At 48.6% G+C, this 14,278-nt stretch overlaps 1 protein-coding gene across 4 annotated transcripts; it reads right to left on the bottom strand.

Moving 5' to 3' along the window:
- Positions 1-1,372: 1,372 nt before the first annotated feature.
- On the bottom strand, positions 1,373-9,976 carry KLF6 (KLF transcription factor 6). Of its 4 annotated transcripts, none has more exons than XM_068986730.1 (4): positions 9,666-9,976; positions 6,306-6,882; positions 4,761-4,884; positions 1,373-4,289 (listed from the first exon to the last, which is right to left on the bottom strand). In XM_068986730.1, the coding sequence occupies exons 1-4, from the start codon at positions 9,867-9,869 to the stop codon at positions 4,238-4,240; spliced, it is 957 nt and encodes a 318-aa protein (XP_068842831.1). In that variant the 5' UTR covers positions 9,870-9,976; the 3' UTR covers positions 1,373-4,237. The 4 variants fall into 4 exon arrangements, with proteins under 4 accessions (XP_068842831.1, XP_068842832.1, XP_068842833.1 ...); XM_068986731.1 differs by having other exon boundaries at positions 6,432-6,882; XM_068986732.1 differs by lacking the exon at positions 4,761-4,884.
- Between the last annotated feature and the right edge of the window lie 4,302 nt (positions 9,977-14,278).

Genomic DNA, 14,278 nt, shown 5'->3' with positions numbered 1-14,278 from the left:
CTCGCATGACAAAGTGGTCAAGTCTCACTAGTAGTCGAGAATGCATTATCAAGCCTTTATTTAGCGCTACAGTCGGGGCAATCCAACTATTAGTCATCCTGACATGTGCTTTGAACACAACACACTCAAGAGTCCTGGCAAAAACTGCATCTGCTTCCTTCACCCTCCCACACCACACTCCTTTCGAATGGCTGATATTTTTACCGCAGTTCTAGAAAGAAAATTACTTAACATTCCTAATCTGGGGACACACTTCAGCTTCTCCTCCCCAATTATCAAATTAAAAGGCAGCTTGTGTAAACCCTGCTCACGAGGCCAAATGTAGAACCGCTACAGACGCAGGGGGCCCTTCCTGCAACAACTAGAGAACTTCCCTAAACTAAGAACGAGCTTAAGCTCAATCTCTCGGAAATTTCCAGCATCCCACTGCCCCCTCCAGCAGGCACACACCAGTTCCACCCTGTCCCCACTAAGGAGCTTAATATGATCTGAACACAAACTCGTTTGCCACTCATCACACAGCAGGACTATGATCTCATGCTGGGAAATGTTTCTAGAAAACCAAAAGCTACCCTATTTTCAAAAAAAAAAATTTTGCGTTGAATGAATCCCATCTGCCTTAAGGGAAAAACAACAAAAAAAATTGGGCGATCAGGTAAATAATCTTTTACCTCCTGCCCTATTTTGCTGGTCTGACCAGAGAAGGTGATGGTGGGGCAGGAGAGGTAAGGGAGGGTGTCCTGAAGGCCAGAGGGATGGCTCTGGGGCCTGCAGTCCCCACAGTGTCCTTTCCACCCTCTTGTGTGACAACCCAGCCAGGTGTTCGGGCCAGGTTGGGGGTGGCCCCCATCTCTGACGGCCTTGGTGGAATAGGTGCCCAGGAGCATCTGACCTTGAACAGGTCCCCAGGAACATCGGAAGTGAACAGGAGGTGCTTGTTCCACGTTCCTCGGACGCCTCTGCAGTTTATTCCCAGGCTGGAGTGACAGTGAAAGCACAGCCAGAGTTTCCTCCTGAGCCCCAAAGCCTGGTGGCCAGGCCCTGGAGAACCCAGTGCGCATCAGGGGACCAACCCCAGGCTCCTATTTCCACCTTTGCTGCCAGCACGGTGAGTGGGAGGGAGACAGGCAAGTGGCTGCTGGGATTGCATAAGGAAGATTTCCCAAGGAGGAGCCCAGTGATTAATCTGGCAGGAATTTGTTTCAACACTCCCTCCCTCCACACCACCCCGCCACACACAAAAACAGCCAGACTCAAGATGCTGATAAGAATTCTTTTATGTTATTCCAATAAAAAATACATTCATACAGAAATATAACAATCTTGCAAAAAACAATTTCAAATAAAATCTTGTAAAACAAAATTTTACAAAAATCTTACAAAGATTTTTTTTTTTAGATAACAGGGTGCTTCAAAATAAAAAGAAAGAAATTTCACTAATAGAAATTTTTTTTTAATGTCAAGCAAAAAGTTTCTGCTTGATTGAGGCTCAGTTATCACCTGAACAGAATTGTAATTCTTTATGTACTTGCTTATTATGAAAATTACAGGCATTGACATACATGGCACCCAGCCCCACCCAATCAAACCACTCCACGGTGTTTCATAAGTGAGACAAGCCAGTGCAAGTTTTTTATTTTTTGTCTTTTGTTTACCTTCTTGCTTAATGGAACTGTTATGGCTAAGCACACAGCAGGGCCAAAAAAGGAGTTGTTTTTTTTTTTTTCTCCAAAATCCAGCAAATCAAGTGTCTGGATTTGGAACTGCCAAAAGAAAAAAGTGCATTTTCCCCCTCAGCAAAATAATTTCTTTAGGTAAGTGTATCCATCAGCCCAGATTAAAAAAACAAAACAAACCAGTTATATGAGCTTTTACCACTGCTCATTTTCAGGAAGATCAAACAAAATACCAGCCCAGCCAGACTTATGTGCATATATATATATATATAAATATATATAAAGAGAAGAGCCACACCCTTGACCAGCAGCTGCACGGAGGATCAGCTGTCCATGCTGTGGTATGCCAATTCGGGGAAATTACTTGTTGGAAAAACTGGAAGAATCTATGTGCTGGAAAAAAAAATAGCTTCATCTGCATTAAAAAATGCTTTCAAAAAGAATCTCTGTGATTAGCTTACTTTTAGGTTAGATCTTCAATAAGGCTGACATTTGAAATCAAAACCTTAGTGTGTCTGAGACCAAACAACCAGTGGGCTAGTATTCCGTTCATGGCAGTTCTGAATGGCCAAGGGACCCTATCCCAGACCCACCAATTACGATGAGTGACTTGGCAGTCTGGAAGAGATCTGATGCCAAGGGCCTGTGGCAAATTGTTAAATGAAAGATAAAGCCTTTATAAAAGTTATAGTTTTCATTTTTACCTCCTTTATGGCCATTTTGAAATAGGTCTTTACAGGCTGTGGAATTTTCTAGCTATACATTCTAATTTCTCCTTAAAAAAATATTTATATATTATTCATATATATGTATATATATATACACACACACATACACATACTATACACACAAATGTACATACACAAGAATTTCGCCCACTTTTAAAAAAGTAATATACCTTCTGTGTTACCAACAGATAGCTAGATAGATACGCGAGAAACTTGTGCCTTTTAAGCAAATACATTGTTTTTTAATACTTCTGTATCTTTAATACGCGTGAAAATGTTACATATTAAACACAGCCGGTGTATGATCTGTACAAGTGTTGTGCAAAGTCTGTATTGAAGTCTCACCCTCACGGTGGCAGAAATGGTCTGATTTTCCAATTATCATGTGTTTCCCACTTGAACACTGACAGTCAAGTTGTCTAAGCTATTGAGTAAATACTGACTTGTTTGGGGAGTTTTCATCTATTTGACTTTGTGAAGTAGGACCTTAAAGAGATTTTTTTTTTTTCTGTATTAAATATTGATACAGTACAAAGCCAGGTGAAAAAAGAGCCTTAATAAAGCATGCGTCACCCATTCCCCTGTATGAGACCCCCACAGGAGGGGCCACTTGCGTAAGGCACCATTATTAAGATCTACAGTGCATTAACAGCTAGAAAACCAGAAATGAGTCCTCAAGGCATAAATAAGAGAAATTTAGCTGCATGAGAAAACAGTTTCTAAGCTTTAGTGGTTTCATCCACCCAACTGAGAAAAATTTTAGGTTCTGAGTCTAGTGGGACATTAGACCAGCAATTCCCAGCCTTGGTGTCCCGGACACCCAACTCGTGCCCAATGTCTCCTAAGGGCAACTTGAAATTCTCCAAAAAGGTAATACGAATTCGGAACCACTGACAAAATAGTCCTACACTGCACAACGCCTCTCTAGAAGGGGAGTGTTACGAATAAATCCAAGGGGCGGGAGTTGGGGTTGGAGGGGGAAGCATCACGTATTGCCAGGCCCAGATGGCTAGGGGGTCACCTGATTCGACCAATCGTTATCTTAGCTGCTCAGTGAACTTGGAATTAAAACGGTAGTCCTGATTTAAAAATGGAAAAGCAGATAATTCCCCAGACCATGCATTACTTTTGTCTTAGAAGGAAAAGTTATCCACGTGTTATGTTTGTAGGTACACAGCGTATACAACAGGTAACAAATGAACTCTGTCGCAGCAAGCAGCGCCAGCTACTCACTTCACACAGCTGAACCGAACACTGAACGCTCCCGTCACACACCGGGGGGGAAGGGGCTCTCCCCACCAACACCCACTCGTCACTCGGGGTCCTGACTGCCCACGCCTGCCCTCCACATCTTCCCTTCTTCTTGACTTTTTTTTCTCTCCTCTAAGGCGCAGACACCCCCTCAGGAAATGACGGATGGTCATCTTGTCTCACGGAACACGCCTCACACACAGAACATTCAAACTCTTTTTTTTTCTGTCTCTTGCAGTCTCGCCAGGGAAAGGACGTGCCTCGTCACCCAGTCCGTAGGAGACCCTCCACATACAGCCCACCCACCACTAACATTCTCAGTGCACATGCTCACGGCAAAGGCTTAGGGACCACTCAGAGGACAGGTAACCAGTGGCGAGCCGGGGCCACCCAGACACCACACACCCCGGGTGCCCTGCCGCTTCGGACGTGACTGTTCTCGCCCTCGAAAGACCTTCCCAGTAGGTCCTGGAGGCGACCGGGCAGGGTGCAAAATGGCTTTGGCTGGAACACGCACCCTCCTTCCGCGGCCGTCTCAGCCTGGAAGCCTTTTTAGCCCGCAGGAGTTGCCGCTCTGCCCCCTCAGAGGTGTCTCTTCATGTGCAGGGCCAGGTGGTCGGACCTGGAGAAACACCTGTGGAGAGAATCGGGTTCCCAGACATCAGTTCTCCTGCCCTGCCAGTCACAGACCTCTGCCCCGAGCTCCCCAGCCTCAGCCTCTCCCCAGGAGGGCGCACTACCCACACCCTGAGCCACGCCATCCTCATGTGGGGCAGGAAATTCCAACTGACAGAAATATCTACATCAAAGAAGCCACCAGTGAGTTCTTGGGAATGTCACTCGACTTCACTACCCAGCCTTCAAATCTGAAATCTGATCAAGGGTTGTTGCTCGGAAAGTGTGAATGAAATCACTCTATTCTCAGGCACTCAAATACCTGGGGCTTCCTAACCTGGACGACTGGCAAACAAAAGCCTCTTTAAAAAAAGTCCTGGGCTGAAAAGAGAAATGCCACTGCAGGCCCGGAGGATGGCTGCCCGCTGCGGGGTGACGGCATGCCTGCTCCCGGGGATGGCACCCCCGCCCCTGTGGTTCATGCACGTACCTGTCACAGTGAGAACATTTAAAAGGCTTGGCACCAGTGTGCTTTCTGAAGTGTCTGGTTAACTCATCGCTTCTTGCAAAACGCCACTCACACCCTTCCCATGAGCATCTGTAAGGCTTTTCTCCTGGGAAGAGAGCACACGACAGGCACGCCATTACTTCACTGAGCAGTGAGGGAGGGGCCCCGCGACCCCAACATACTGCCGGGGAGTCCTCTCAGGAGCAGGCTAGGCAGACACTGCCCTCAGGAACTCAGAACACACACCCGTTAGGGCTGGGAGCTGGCCCTCCCGAGCTACCAGGCAGGGGCTCTCTCCTGACCTAGCCTGGGGACTCCCAGTGCTGGGGGATGGACCCAGGCTTGGCAGGGCCGCATGACCGTGGCCAGAGCCAACATGGAAGAATGACAATTACTCAGACCGGAGAAATACTTCCGAGGTGATGTGTCAGGCCACTGGACCCACAGCCTTGGCCAGGGCTGGGTTTTTACTGCTTTCTCCATGGAAACGGTTTCTCTCAAGCACTTATTTTGTTCCTTACTCACTTCCCCATGGAATGAGGCTCTGTAGTTTCCTCCGGGAAACTACATTTCTCTAAAACCGAGGTCATGAGTTTCTGGGAAGCCCCATTCCAAAGCCTTCAAAGCACTTTCTAAAGGACCAACAAGACACCCAGTTGACTTCATCCCTTGGCCATTGTACAAATAGGATTTCACTAAAGGTGCTACCTGAGAAATTAAAAAAAAAAAAAAAAAATTCCCACAGCTAGTCCTGAGTGTGCTGCTGGGACCATTGGGAGCTGGTCCAGGGCACCTGGGTCCTGATTTCAGCTCTGCCTTGAGCTGCTTTGGGGATCCCCATCTCCTCTCGTTACTGGCAGCATGAGATTCTGTGTGACGTGACCCTTAAGACCCCTCTCAGCTCTAAGATGTGTGTGACATTCCAGCAGTTATCCTAAGCTGTCACGGTAACTTGAAATGGAACTACTCTCCAGATTGGATATTTCATTAGGAAGATATCGTTTTAAAAACTGGCATTGGAAAGCAAAGGCAGCATGACATGCAGAGAAATCCTTACTAGGCACCCGCCGACGATACCGCTTCGCAGTCGATAGGGTCAGCTAAGAAGACCCCCCCCCATGGTGGCTGGCACCCATGTGTGCCACACGGCCGGGCCACCCCGCCCCAACCCTTGAACTTTGTGTCCACAAGTCAGAGGCAACTTCATGTAACATGATGCATGGACACTGCCGACTGGGCACAGTGGGGCCTCTGTAACCCGGGTGGTTGGGAATGGGCAGGGGACTGGGTGTAGACAAAGAATGTGATTTACCTCTTGTGTGTTTAATCAGAAAGCGATAGACCATTCATCGGGCACACAAGTCCAGTCTTTCAGCGCTAACTCTGTCCTCCCCAGAGACCCAACTCTTTCGGGGGGGAAGAAAGGAGGTGAGGATGTGTCTGCTCCGACAGCCTCCTGCCCAGCCCCCTCCCAGGGCGGGTGAAATTCAGCAGCGCCCCACCGCCCAGGTCGCAGGAGGGACTGACCTGTGTGGGTGCGCTGGTGTGCTTTCAAGTGGGAGCTTTTGGTGTAAACTTTCCTGCAGCCATTAAAGTGGCAGCGATGCACCCGCCTGCGGCCGTCGGGGGAGGCGTCCCCGCTGCCCTTGTCGCCTGGCTTCCCTGAGGTCCCGCCCCGCGCCTTCCCGGGGGGGTGCAGCTCGCCAGGCACACAGCCCCACAGGTGTGAGGGCTCCCTGCTCAGTTCTGGGGAGGACGGAGGCGTGGAGGTGACCGAAGAGCTCAGATTCCCCGAATTGACCAAGACTTCGCTGATGGGGTCAGAGGTAAACTTGGTGGTGGGTGAGAGCTCCTCAGAGCTGTCGGAGGACTCGCTGCTCACATCCGAGTTCAGGCTGTTGGTCTCCAGGTTGTAGCTGAAGCCGGGGCTGTGGAGTGCGTCCTCAGGAGGGCCAGAGGAGGACACCTTCAGGTCCGCATCCTCCTTTTTCTCCCGAGCCAGGATGATTTTGGTCCACAGATCTTCCTGGCTGTCGAATTTGATCTCAGAGGCTGACACGTAGCAAGGCTCGCTCTGCAGGTAACGTTCCAACTCCAGGCAGGTCTGTGCAAAACAATCACAGGGAGGCACGTGATTGTGACCACACCGAAAACGGAACCGAAAGCACAATTCCAAAAAAAACCAAAACATGCAGGAGCCAAGGGCAGATCAACTGTGGCCTTGCCACTATAGGACTCCGTGTCTGTAGCAGAGCAAGAGGAGAGCTATCTCTAAGAATGGGACACGTTCAGAACGAAAACCAGGGCGAAGCCTCTCCCCGCTTCCCCGAGGTGGACCACAATGGCCACAAATGGCTGATGGCCACAGAGGAGCTAGCTTCTGTTAAGAGTTACAGTGTTGACGTTTCTAATGAGTTTCTGTTAGCCACACAAAGGACACCAGCCTCTGACACCCCCACCCCCACCCGACAGGTTTAACCAGATTATCAGACAGCCTCCAGAACCCTGTGCATGAAGGACACCCAGGCAGCCTGTTTCTGCAGGCCTGCTGCCCGCAGCACGGTGAGCTCTGACATGGCCATGCGTCCCCTCTGGAGAACCGCTGACAGCACAGGCCGCGCCCAGCCAGGGCAGACGCAGCCAGGGGGACGTCTAGGGTCAGGAACATCAACCGAGCTGCCCAGAAGCTACCCGTTTCCTGTGGAGGAGCCCAGACCTTAGTAGGCTTTCAAAGAATGCCATTCCCAAGTGCAGGGCCATGTGCGCACACAACTTAAATGACTTCCACAGTGGTCAGAGGAAAACAACAACAGGAGTGGAAAAATGGTTCCAGAATGGCCATCTGCTTTTGTAAAGGATGCGGGAGGGGAAATTCCTTTCCCGGCCCTGCTGGGAGTCCCACAATGGACTAGAACTTTATCTGCTGGCCAAGAGTACAACTGTATGAGTCATCACTCTATTTCTTTCACGCAATGCCAAAGGAGACTTCCTTTTGAAATTCTGACCAGCGGCCAAAAAAAGGACCCGGTTCAAATATACATGCAGTGTGTCATGGACAGAGTGCCCCCCCCCAGCCCCACAACCAACCTTTCCAGAAGCTACAACTGCCGAGACACCAGCATCCCCTCTCCCCACCATCTCAAACTTTCTAGCCACTGGAAAAGAAAAACGGTAGGAAACATTTTAGGATTAAATTATGTCTGCCTTATCTTCACTAGGATCAACTGCCTACATGTCCATATAAGGTTGTCTATACAACTGCAAGTCTACAGATTTACATTGCTACAGCAAACGCCGCTCTCTTTTATAAGCAAATCATTTTCAGGGCTAGCCAAGCCCACCCAAAGGGCTCAGCCTTGCTTATTTAGCAGGGTGCCTGCAATCAGAATATATCCTTCCCCCCTCCCCCCGCCAGACTCTTCACACCACAAGCAGGAGCAAGCAGAGGGGGTAAAAAACAATCATTGTTTTCTTGTTACCCCTAAAATTAGACGTCTAGGTTACAAAGCACCCTCCAGTGTTCTGAGGAGAGACTGGCAAGGTATCTTATGGATGTTCCAAAGAAAAAGGAAAGCATGTTTACTGAGACCTTGTTAAACTTTAATAATCTGGCTAATTTAAAATCCCCATTATGCCTAGGAGCACTGGGGACCAGAATGAAGCTCTTGGGGAGAGTTTAAAAGCCTCTGAAGGCAACCCAGAGCTCAGCCTGGCTTGTGGCCCAAATCCCAAATGCCCAAGGAAACTACTTAGATCGATTTCAATCACATCCTAGGAAGCTTCTTTAGTAGGAAAAGCTGGGAGGGGAGAGGGAAGGGAGGGCTGTGAACAATGAGGCAGGCATGTGAAGGTTGTTCCACTTTGCATTTCATCCCCCTTAAAAGCCTTCTAAGCTTTGAAACCCACAGAATATATGCAATCTGCTAATTCACTTTGTGACAAAAAGCAAACAGCCTAGTAGGGCAGAGACAACCCCAAACCCTCCTATCTTTTAAAGACAATGGGACAAGTGTCAGAATCTCTCTCCCTTCAGGCAATCCTAACGCAGGAGAAGGGGGAAAAAATGAGTTTTTTAAATGTCCAATGACCAAAATTCCAATTCCACTGAAAAATGCCGGAAACAGACTCCTCTTCCCAAACTGAGACTAGAAGCAATTCGGACAGGCTCATTGTCATATGACTGATAAGTCACTGGTTGTGCAAACATTGGTTCCCCCCCCCCCTTTTTTTTTCTGGTCAACAAAAGAAGCAGGTAAGAAAAACAAGGCAGATGGAGGCAAATCTTAAGGATTCCAAAGGTAAAGAAACTAAAAATGGCCTGGTAGAGAAAAGGAGCTTGTGGGTGTTTCGCTGGTGAAATTCTTAAGTAAAAAAAGAAAGAATGAAAAACCTGTATGTACAAACACCAAAAAAGCAAAACGAAAACAAAATCCCTGAAAAAAAAAGAAGAAGAAAAAATAGCCTTGGCAGTACATGCGGGTTCATATGACCAGGTCCAGCTGTGGAGAGCCTGGAGCTGGAACAAGCACCAAACTTCTGCCAAGGGCTGGGGCCGAGATCAGGCCGCGGAGCTGGGTCTACGCTCAGGAAGACGGTTCAGCAGCCCCAGAAAACAGCAAGAACACGGGGAGCGCCCGGCGCCGCTGCGCCCCACTCAGATGACAACTCCGCTCCACGCTCTGAAAGGCCCCTTTAAAGTGCCTTCTGCGCCGGAGGCAAAAGTACATTTTAACAATAATTATTTTAATTTTTTTAAAAAATTTACCCAAACCATTAAAAAAAGAAGAAAAAGAACTGCACCTCCAAGCACACACCGTCCTGCGGGTGCATGCACGCACTCCATGCTCGGCGCACCGGGACACCTGGCTCACGAAAATCCTTATTTACCTGTTGCCAATATTCCTCCAGGGAGGGCAGCGCCGAGAAGTAACCAGTCTCGTGCACAATCTGGAGTTCCTGGAAGATGCTGCACATTGGGAGCACATCCATGTCGGGTTGGAAGAGACCGTCCCCGCTGCTGTAAAAACAGGGAGGCGTGCGGTCTGCAGTCGGGAGCGCGGCGGCCGTGCCTGCAGCGCCGGGGAAGTTCATGCAAACTCAAGTGCGCAGCGATTAGGCGCCGCGGGTTCGGGTCCTGGCCGGAGCCCGGAGACGCGCTCGCGAGCCCGCACAATATTTGCAAACACCGGACTGACTGCAAACGTAACCCCTGCAAAACTTCCCTATTCAAAGCTCCGCTGCCAGCCTCCCCTCCTCCCCGCCCAGCTCCCCCCGCCGCCGCCTCCCCACGTGACTCGCCCGCGCCCGCCCCGCGCGCCGCCCAATCACGCCGCTCCCGGCCCGGGGGCTGCGCGGCGATGATGTCAGCTCCGGCCAATCGCGGGCGGCGGCTCACCGCGGCCCCGCCTGGCGTGACCGAGCCTCTCCATCACCGCCTTCGCCATTGGCAGAATTCGAACTTCGGCCGGTTCTGATTGGGAGGCGGTTTCGCAGGCTATTTTTAGCAGGGTATATAAGGCGCGGGCGGTCTCGCGCCGGAGGAGTCGGAGCTGGGAGGTGCGCGGCCGGGAGGCTGCGTGCGCCGCGGCCGGTCGGGCCGAGGGGACCCGGTGTCCCTGCCCTTCTCGTCCCGGTCTCGGTCCTGGCCCCAGTCTTCCCGTCCTCGTCCCCGAAGCCCTGGTCCCCGTCCGTCGGGCTGATCGCCCGGGCCCGGCCCTGGTTTCCCCGTCGTCGTGTCCCCGTCCTTGTCCCCGAAGCCCTGGTCCACGTTCGTCGGGTCTGTCGCCCGGGCCCTGGTCTCCTGACCCTCCGCCGAGCTGAGGGGAGCGCGGCTGGGTCTCCTCTGTCCCTCGCTCCGACCTCGGGCTGGCCGGCCGTTCTCTATCCCCCTCCGTCCTTCCACCCTCTCGGTGCCCCCTCCGTCCTTCCACCCTCTCGGTGCCCCCTCCGTCCTTCCACCCTCTCGGTGCCCCCTCCTGCCCCAGCTGTAGATTCCCGTCTCCATCCCCGTCTGTCACCCTCTTTCCCCCCTCCTTTTCGCTCCATTATCCCTCCGTACCTGCCCCGTTTCCATCTACACCCACCACCCGCGCTGTGTCCCCCTCCCTCCCCGTTCCATCCCCCTCTGTCCCCAGGTGGCACCTGTGACCCCGGAGTGGGGGGCTGACCAGCCCTACAGGTGTGCTGAGGGACAGGAGGGCCCTAGTCGCCGGGCTGTGTTGTATATGAATCTGAGTATCCCCCTTCAGCCTCCCTCACAAGGACAAGGCACTTACCTGGGGGCCACGGCGGTGCCACATCCTCACCCCGCTGCCTGCCTAACCTGCAGGAGCAGAGTGGCCTGGAAGACCCAAGTTGGATCTCCTGGCTCTTGAGGGGGTTATGTACACTCTTGATTCTCCCGAACACATTTTTATTTTTTAAAAGAGGACATCTTGTTGGGGCAGGTGGGGTTATAAATAGAGGGAGCCTATAACCAATCTTAGTAGGGTCCCCCATCCACACCAGCTGTGTATATTTTAGAAACCCAGGGTCTGATCCCAAACCTACAGAGTCCGGGCCATTGTGTTTTAATCAAGCTCTCCAGGTGAATCTGTTGCCACTGAAGTCTGGGAAATGGGGGTTCTAGACACTGTCCCTGTACTTGTTGTCTACCATATAGACATTGTCATTGTACTTGTCGCCTACCACAGAGCAGTCCTCATTCCAAGACCTATTTGGAGACCCTCATGAAGATTAACAACTAGACTTGTCCCTAGTGAATGTGAAAACAATTCAAGTTATGTTGAGCTGACATTTAATGTGTGTCTTTTTTTTTTTGCTATATAAATTATCTCCTGAAATATACCATAATGTTCATTTTCTAGCAAAATGCCAAGACCAAGAAGAATATGCCTTTTAAAATTTGAAATAGAAAACTGAATTATAGCTACTACCTCCATTTTTATTTCAAAATAGAGTTTAATGAGACATCTTTTAAATAAATTTTTTTTAATGAAGTATGTAAAAGACTTTTGAGAGGATTTTGTATGTTAGATTTTAGCAGACTTGAGTTTGCCTGTGACCCTGTGAGATTGTAGGCAGGGACCTTTGTCAATCAAAAGTTAGGGAAGGATAGTATCTTATTGTATCCATTGTATTAAAAAGTCTGTAAAGATGATTCATGGTGAGCTGATTACAATGATCACTGGCTTGTGTTCAGTGGTCTTTTATCCTGGAAACAGTGTCATGACTGGCCCTCCATAGAGGAGACATGGATTGGGACTGGCTTGCCTGGAACCAGCTTCAGATTGTGCCCACCCATTGTTGCCTAGCAGCTGGTGGTATTTGGGACGTGGGTCTGAGAGTGAGCTTATATCAGGGAGTAGGTTTTCTCAGTAATTGGTGGCAATGATCCAGGGAAGCAAGAATCCAGTAAATATGCAAGGGAAACAGCACCCTGAACTGTAAGGAGGAGAGTTAGGTGAAGGGAGAGAGACACTGTCCAAGGGAAGGCGCCATGTTAACTCTCTGTGCAGTGCATGTGGGTGTCATGGTTACAGTATTCTTATTCACCTTTTGGACAATTTTTCTTTTGCTTTCCTGTAATATTTTATTGAAGTATAGCTGATTTAAAACATATAAATTTCAGGTGTACTACATAGTGATTCACAATTTTTCAAGATTATACTCCATTTATAGTTATTATGATGTATTGACTGTATTTCCTATGTTGTACACTATATCCTTGTAGCTTATTTTTTATACATTATGGTTGGTACTTTTTAATCTCCTACCCCTATCTTACCCCTCCCTCCATCCCTCTCCCCAATGGTAACCAATAGTTTGTTCTCATCATCTGTGAGTCAGTTTCTGCTATATTCATTTGTTTGTTTTACATTTTTGAGATTCCATATATGAGTCATAATATATTTACTTATTTTTCTCTGTCTGACTTATTTCACTGGGGATAATATACTCCAGGTCCATCCATGTTGTGGGCAAATTTTCATTCTTTTTTATGGCTGAATAGTATTCCAGTGTGTGTGTGTGTGTGTGTGTGTGTGTGTTTTCACATCTTGGCTATTGTCAATAATGCTGCTATAAATGTTGGGGTGCATGAATCTTTTCACATTAGTGTTTTCATGTTTTTCATATATATGCCCAGAAGTAGAATTGCTGGATCATATGATAGTCCTGTGTTTTGTCTCTTGAGCAACTTCCATTTTGTTTTCCATAGTGGCCACATCAAGTTACAGTTCCACTGACCATGTCAGAGGATTCCCTTTTGTCTACACTCTGACCGACATTTATTGTTTGTGAATTTTTAAAAATTGAAGTATAGTTGATTTACAGCCTTGTGTTTCAGGTATACAGCACAGGGATATAATTATGTATATGTATGTGTGTGTGTATATATGAATATATATATATATTCCTTTTCAGATTATATTTCCTTATAGCTTATTACAAAACATTGGGTATAGTTCCCTGTGCTCTATACTAAGTCCTTATTAGTTATCTATTTCATATACAGTACGACTGAGCGACTTCACTTTCACTTTTCACTTTCACGCATTGGAGAAGGAAATGGCAGCCCAGTCCAGTGTTCTTGCCTGGAGAATCCCAGGGACAGGGGAGCCTGGTGGGCTGCCATCTATGGGGTCACACGGAGTCGGACACGACTGAAGTGACTTAGCAGTAGCAGCAGCAGTGTTTGTAGACTTTTTAATGATAGCTGTTCTAACCAGGGTGTGCTTAGTCTCAGTTGTGTCTGACTCTTTGTGACCCCATGGACTGCAACCTCCCAGGCTCCTCTGTCCATGGGATTCTCCAGGTAAGAATACTGGAGTGGGTTGCCATGCCCTCCTCCAGGGGATCTTCCCAACCCAAGGACAGAACCCAGGTCTCCCATATTGCATGCAGATTCTTGACCATCTGAGCCACCAGGGAAGCCTCCCTAACCAGGATGAGGTGATTTCTTACTGAGGTTTTGATTTGCATTTCCCTGGTGGTTAGTGATGTTGAGCATCTCTTCAGGGTAATCATTTATTGTTTTTAATGCATTTCTCTCTCTACTTTCCTGTAGAATGTAAGTTTGTCATTGTCTTGTACGTGCACTTCTCAGTGCTTAGATTATATAGTTTATTTTTTAAATAGTCAACTGAATTGGACACAATACAGATACACTTAAAATGGTAATTTTCGGGGTGGGGGGAAGGTGTAGAAACAGAATACATAGGTTGAATTTCAAAGAGAATAACTGTCATGATTTCCCTCTGTATCCATTAGCCCTTCAGAACATGCTACTCACGTCCTATGGACTGGCTAGGTATTTGGGATTCATACCGTTCACAGAGCAGGCAAAACTCCCTGAGACAGAGGACGATGCAAGAGATGCATGGGGAGGTCGTTATCTTGAAGCAATGGCCTTACCACTCCTGGTGCACATGCCTTCTTGGTGGGAAATAATGTCAGCTTCCTACATGAAAAAGGGTATGCATGGGATCTAAGCAATACTG

The sequence above is a fragment of the Capricornis sumatraensis genome, chromosome 15 (assembly GCF_032405125.1).
Source record: "Capricornis sumatraensis isolate serow.1 chromosome 15, serow.2, whole genome shotgun sequence".
Lineage (NCBI taxonomy): Eukaryota > Metazoa > Chordata > Mammalia > Artiodactyla > Bovidae > Capricornis > Capricornis sumatraensis.
This window is presented reverse-complemented; position numbering and strand designations above follow the sequence as displayed.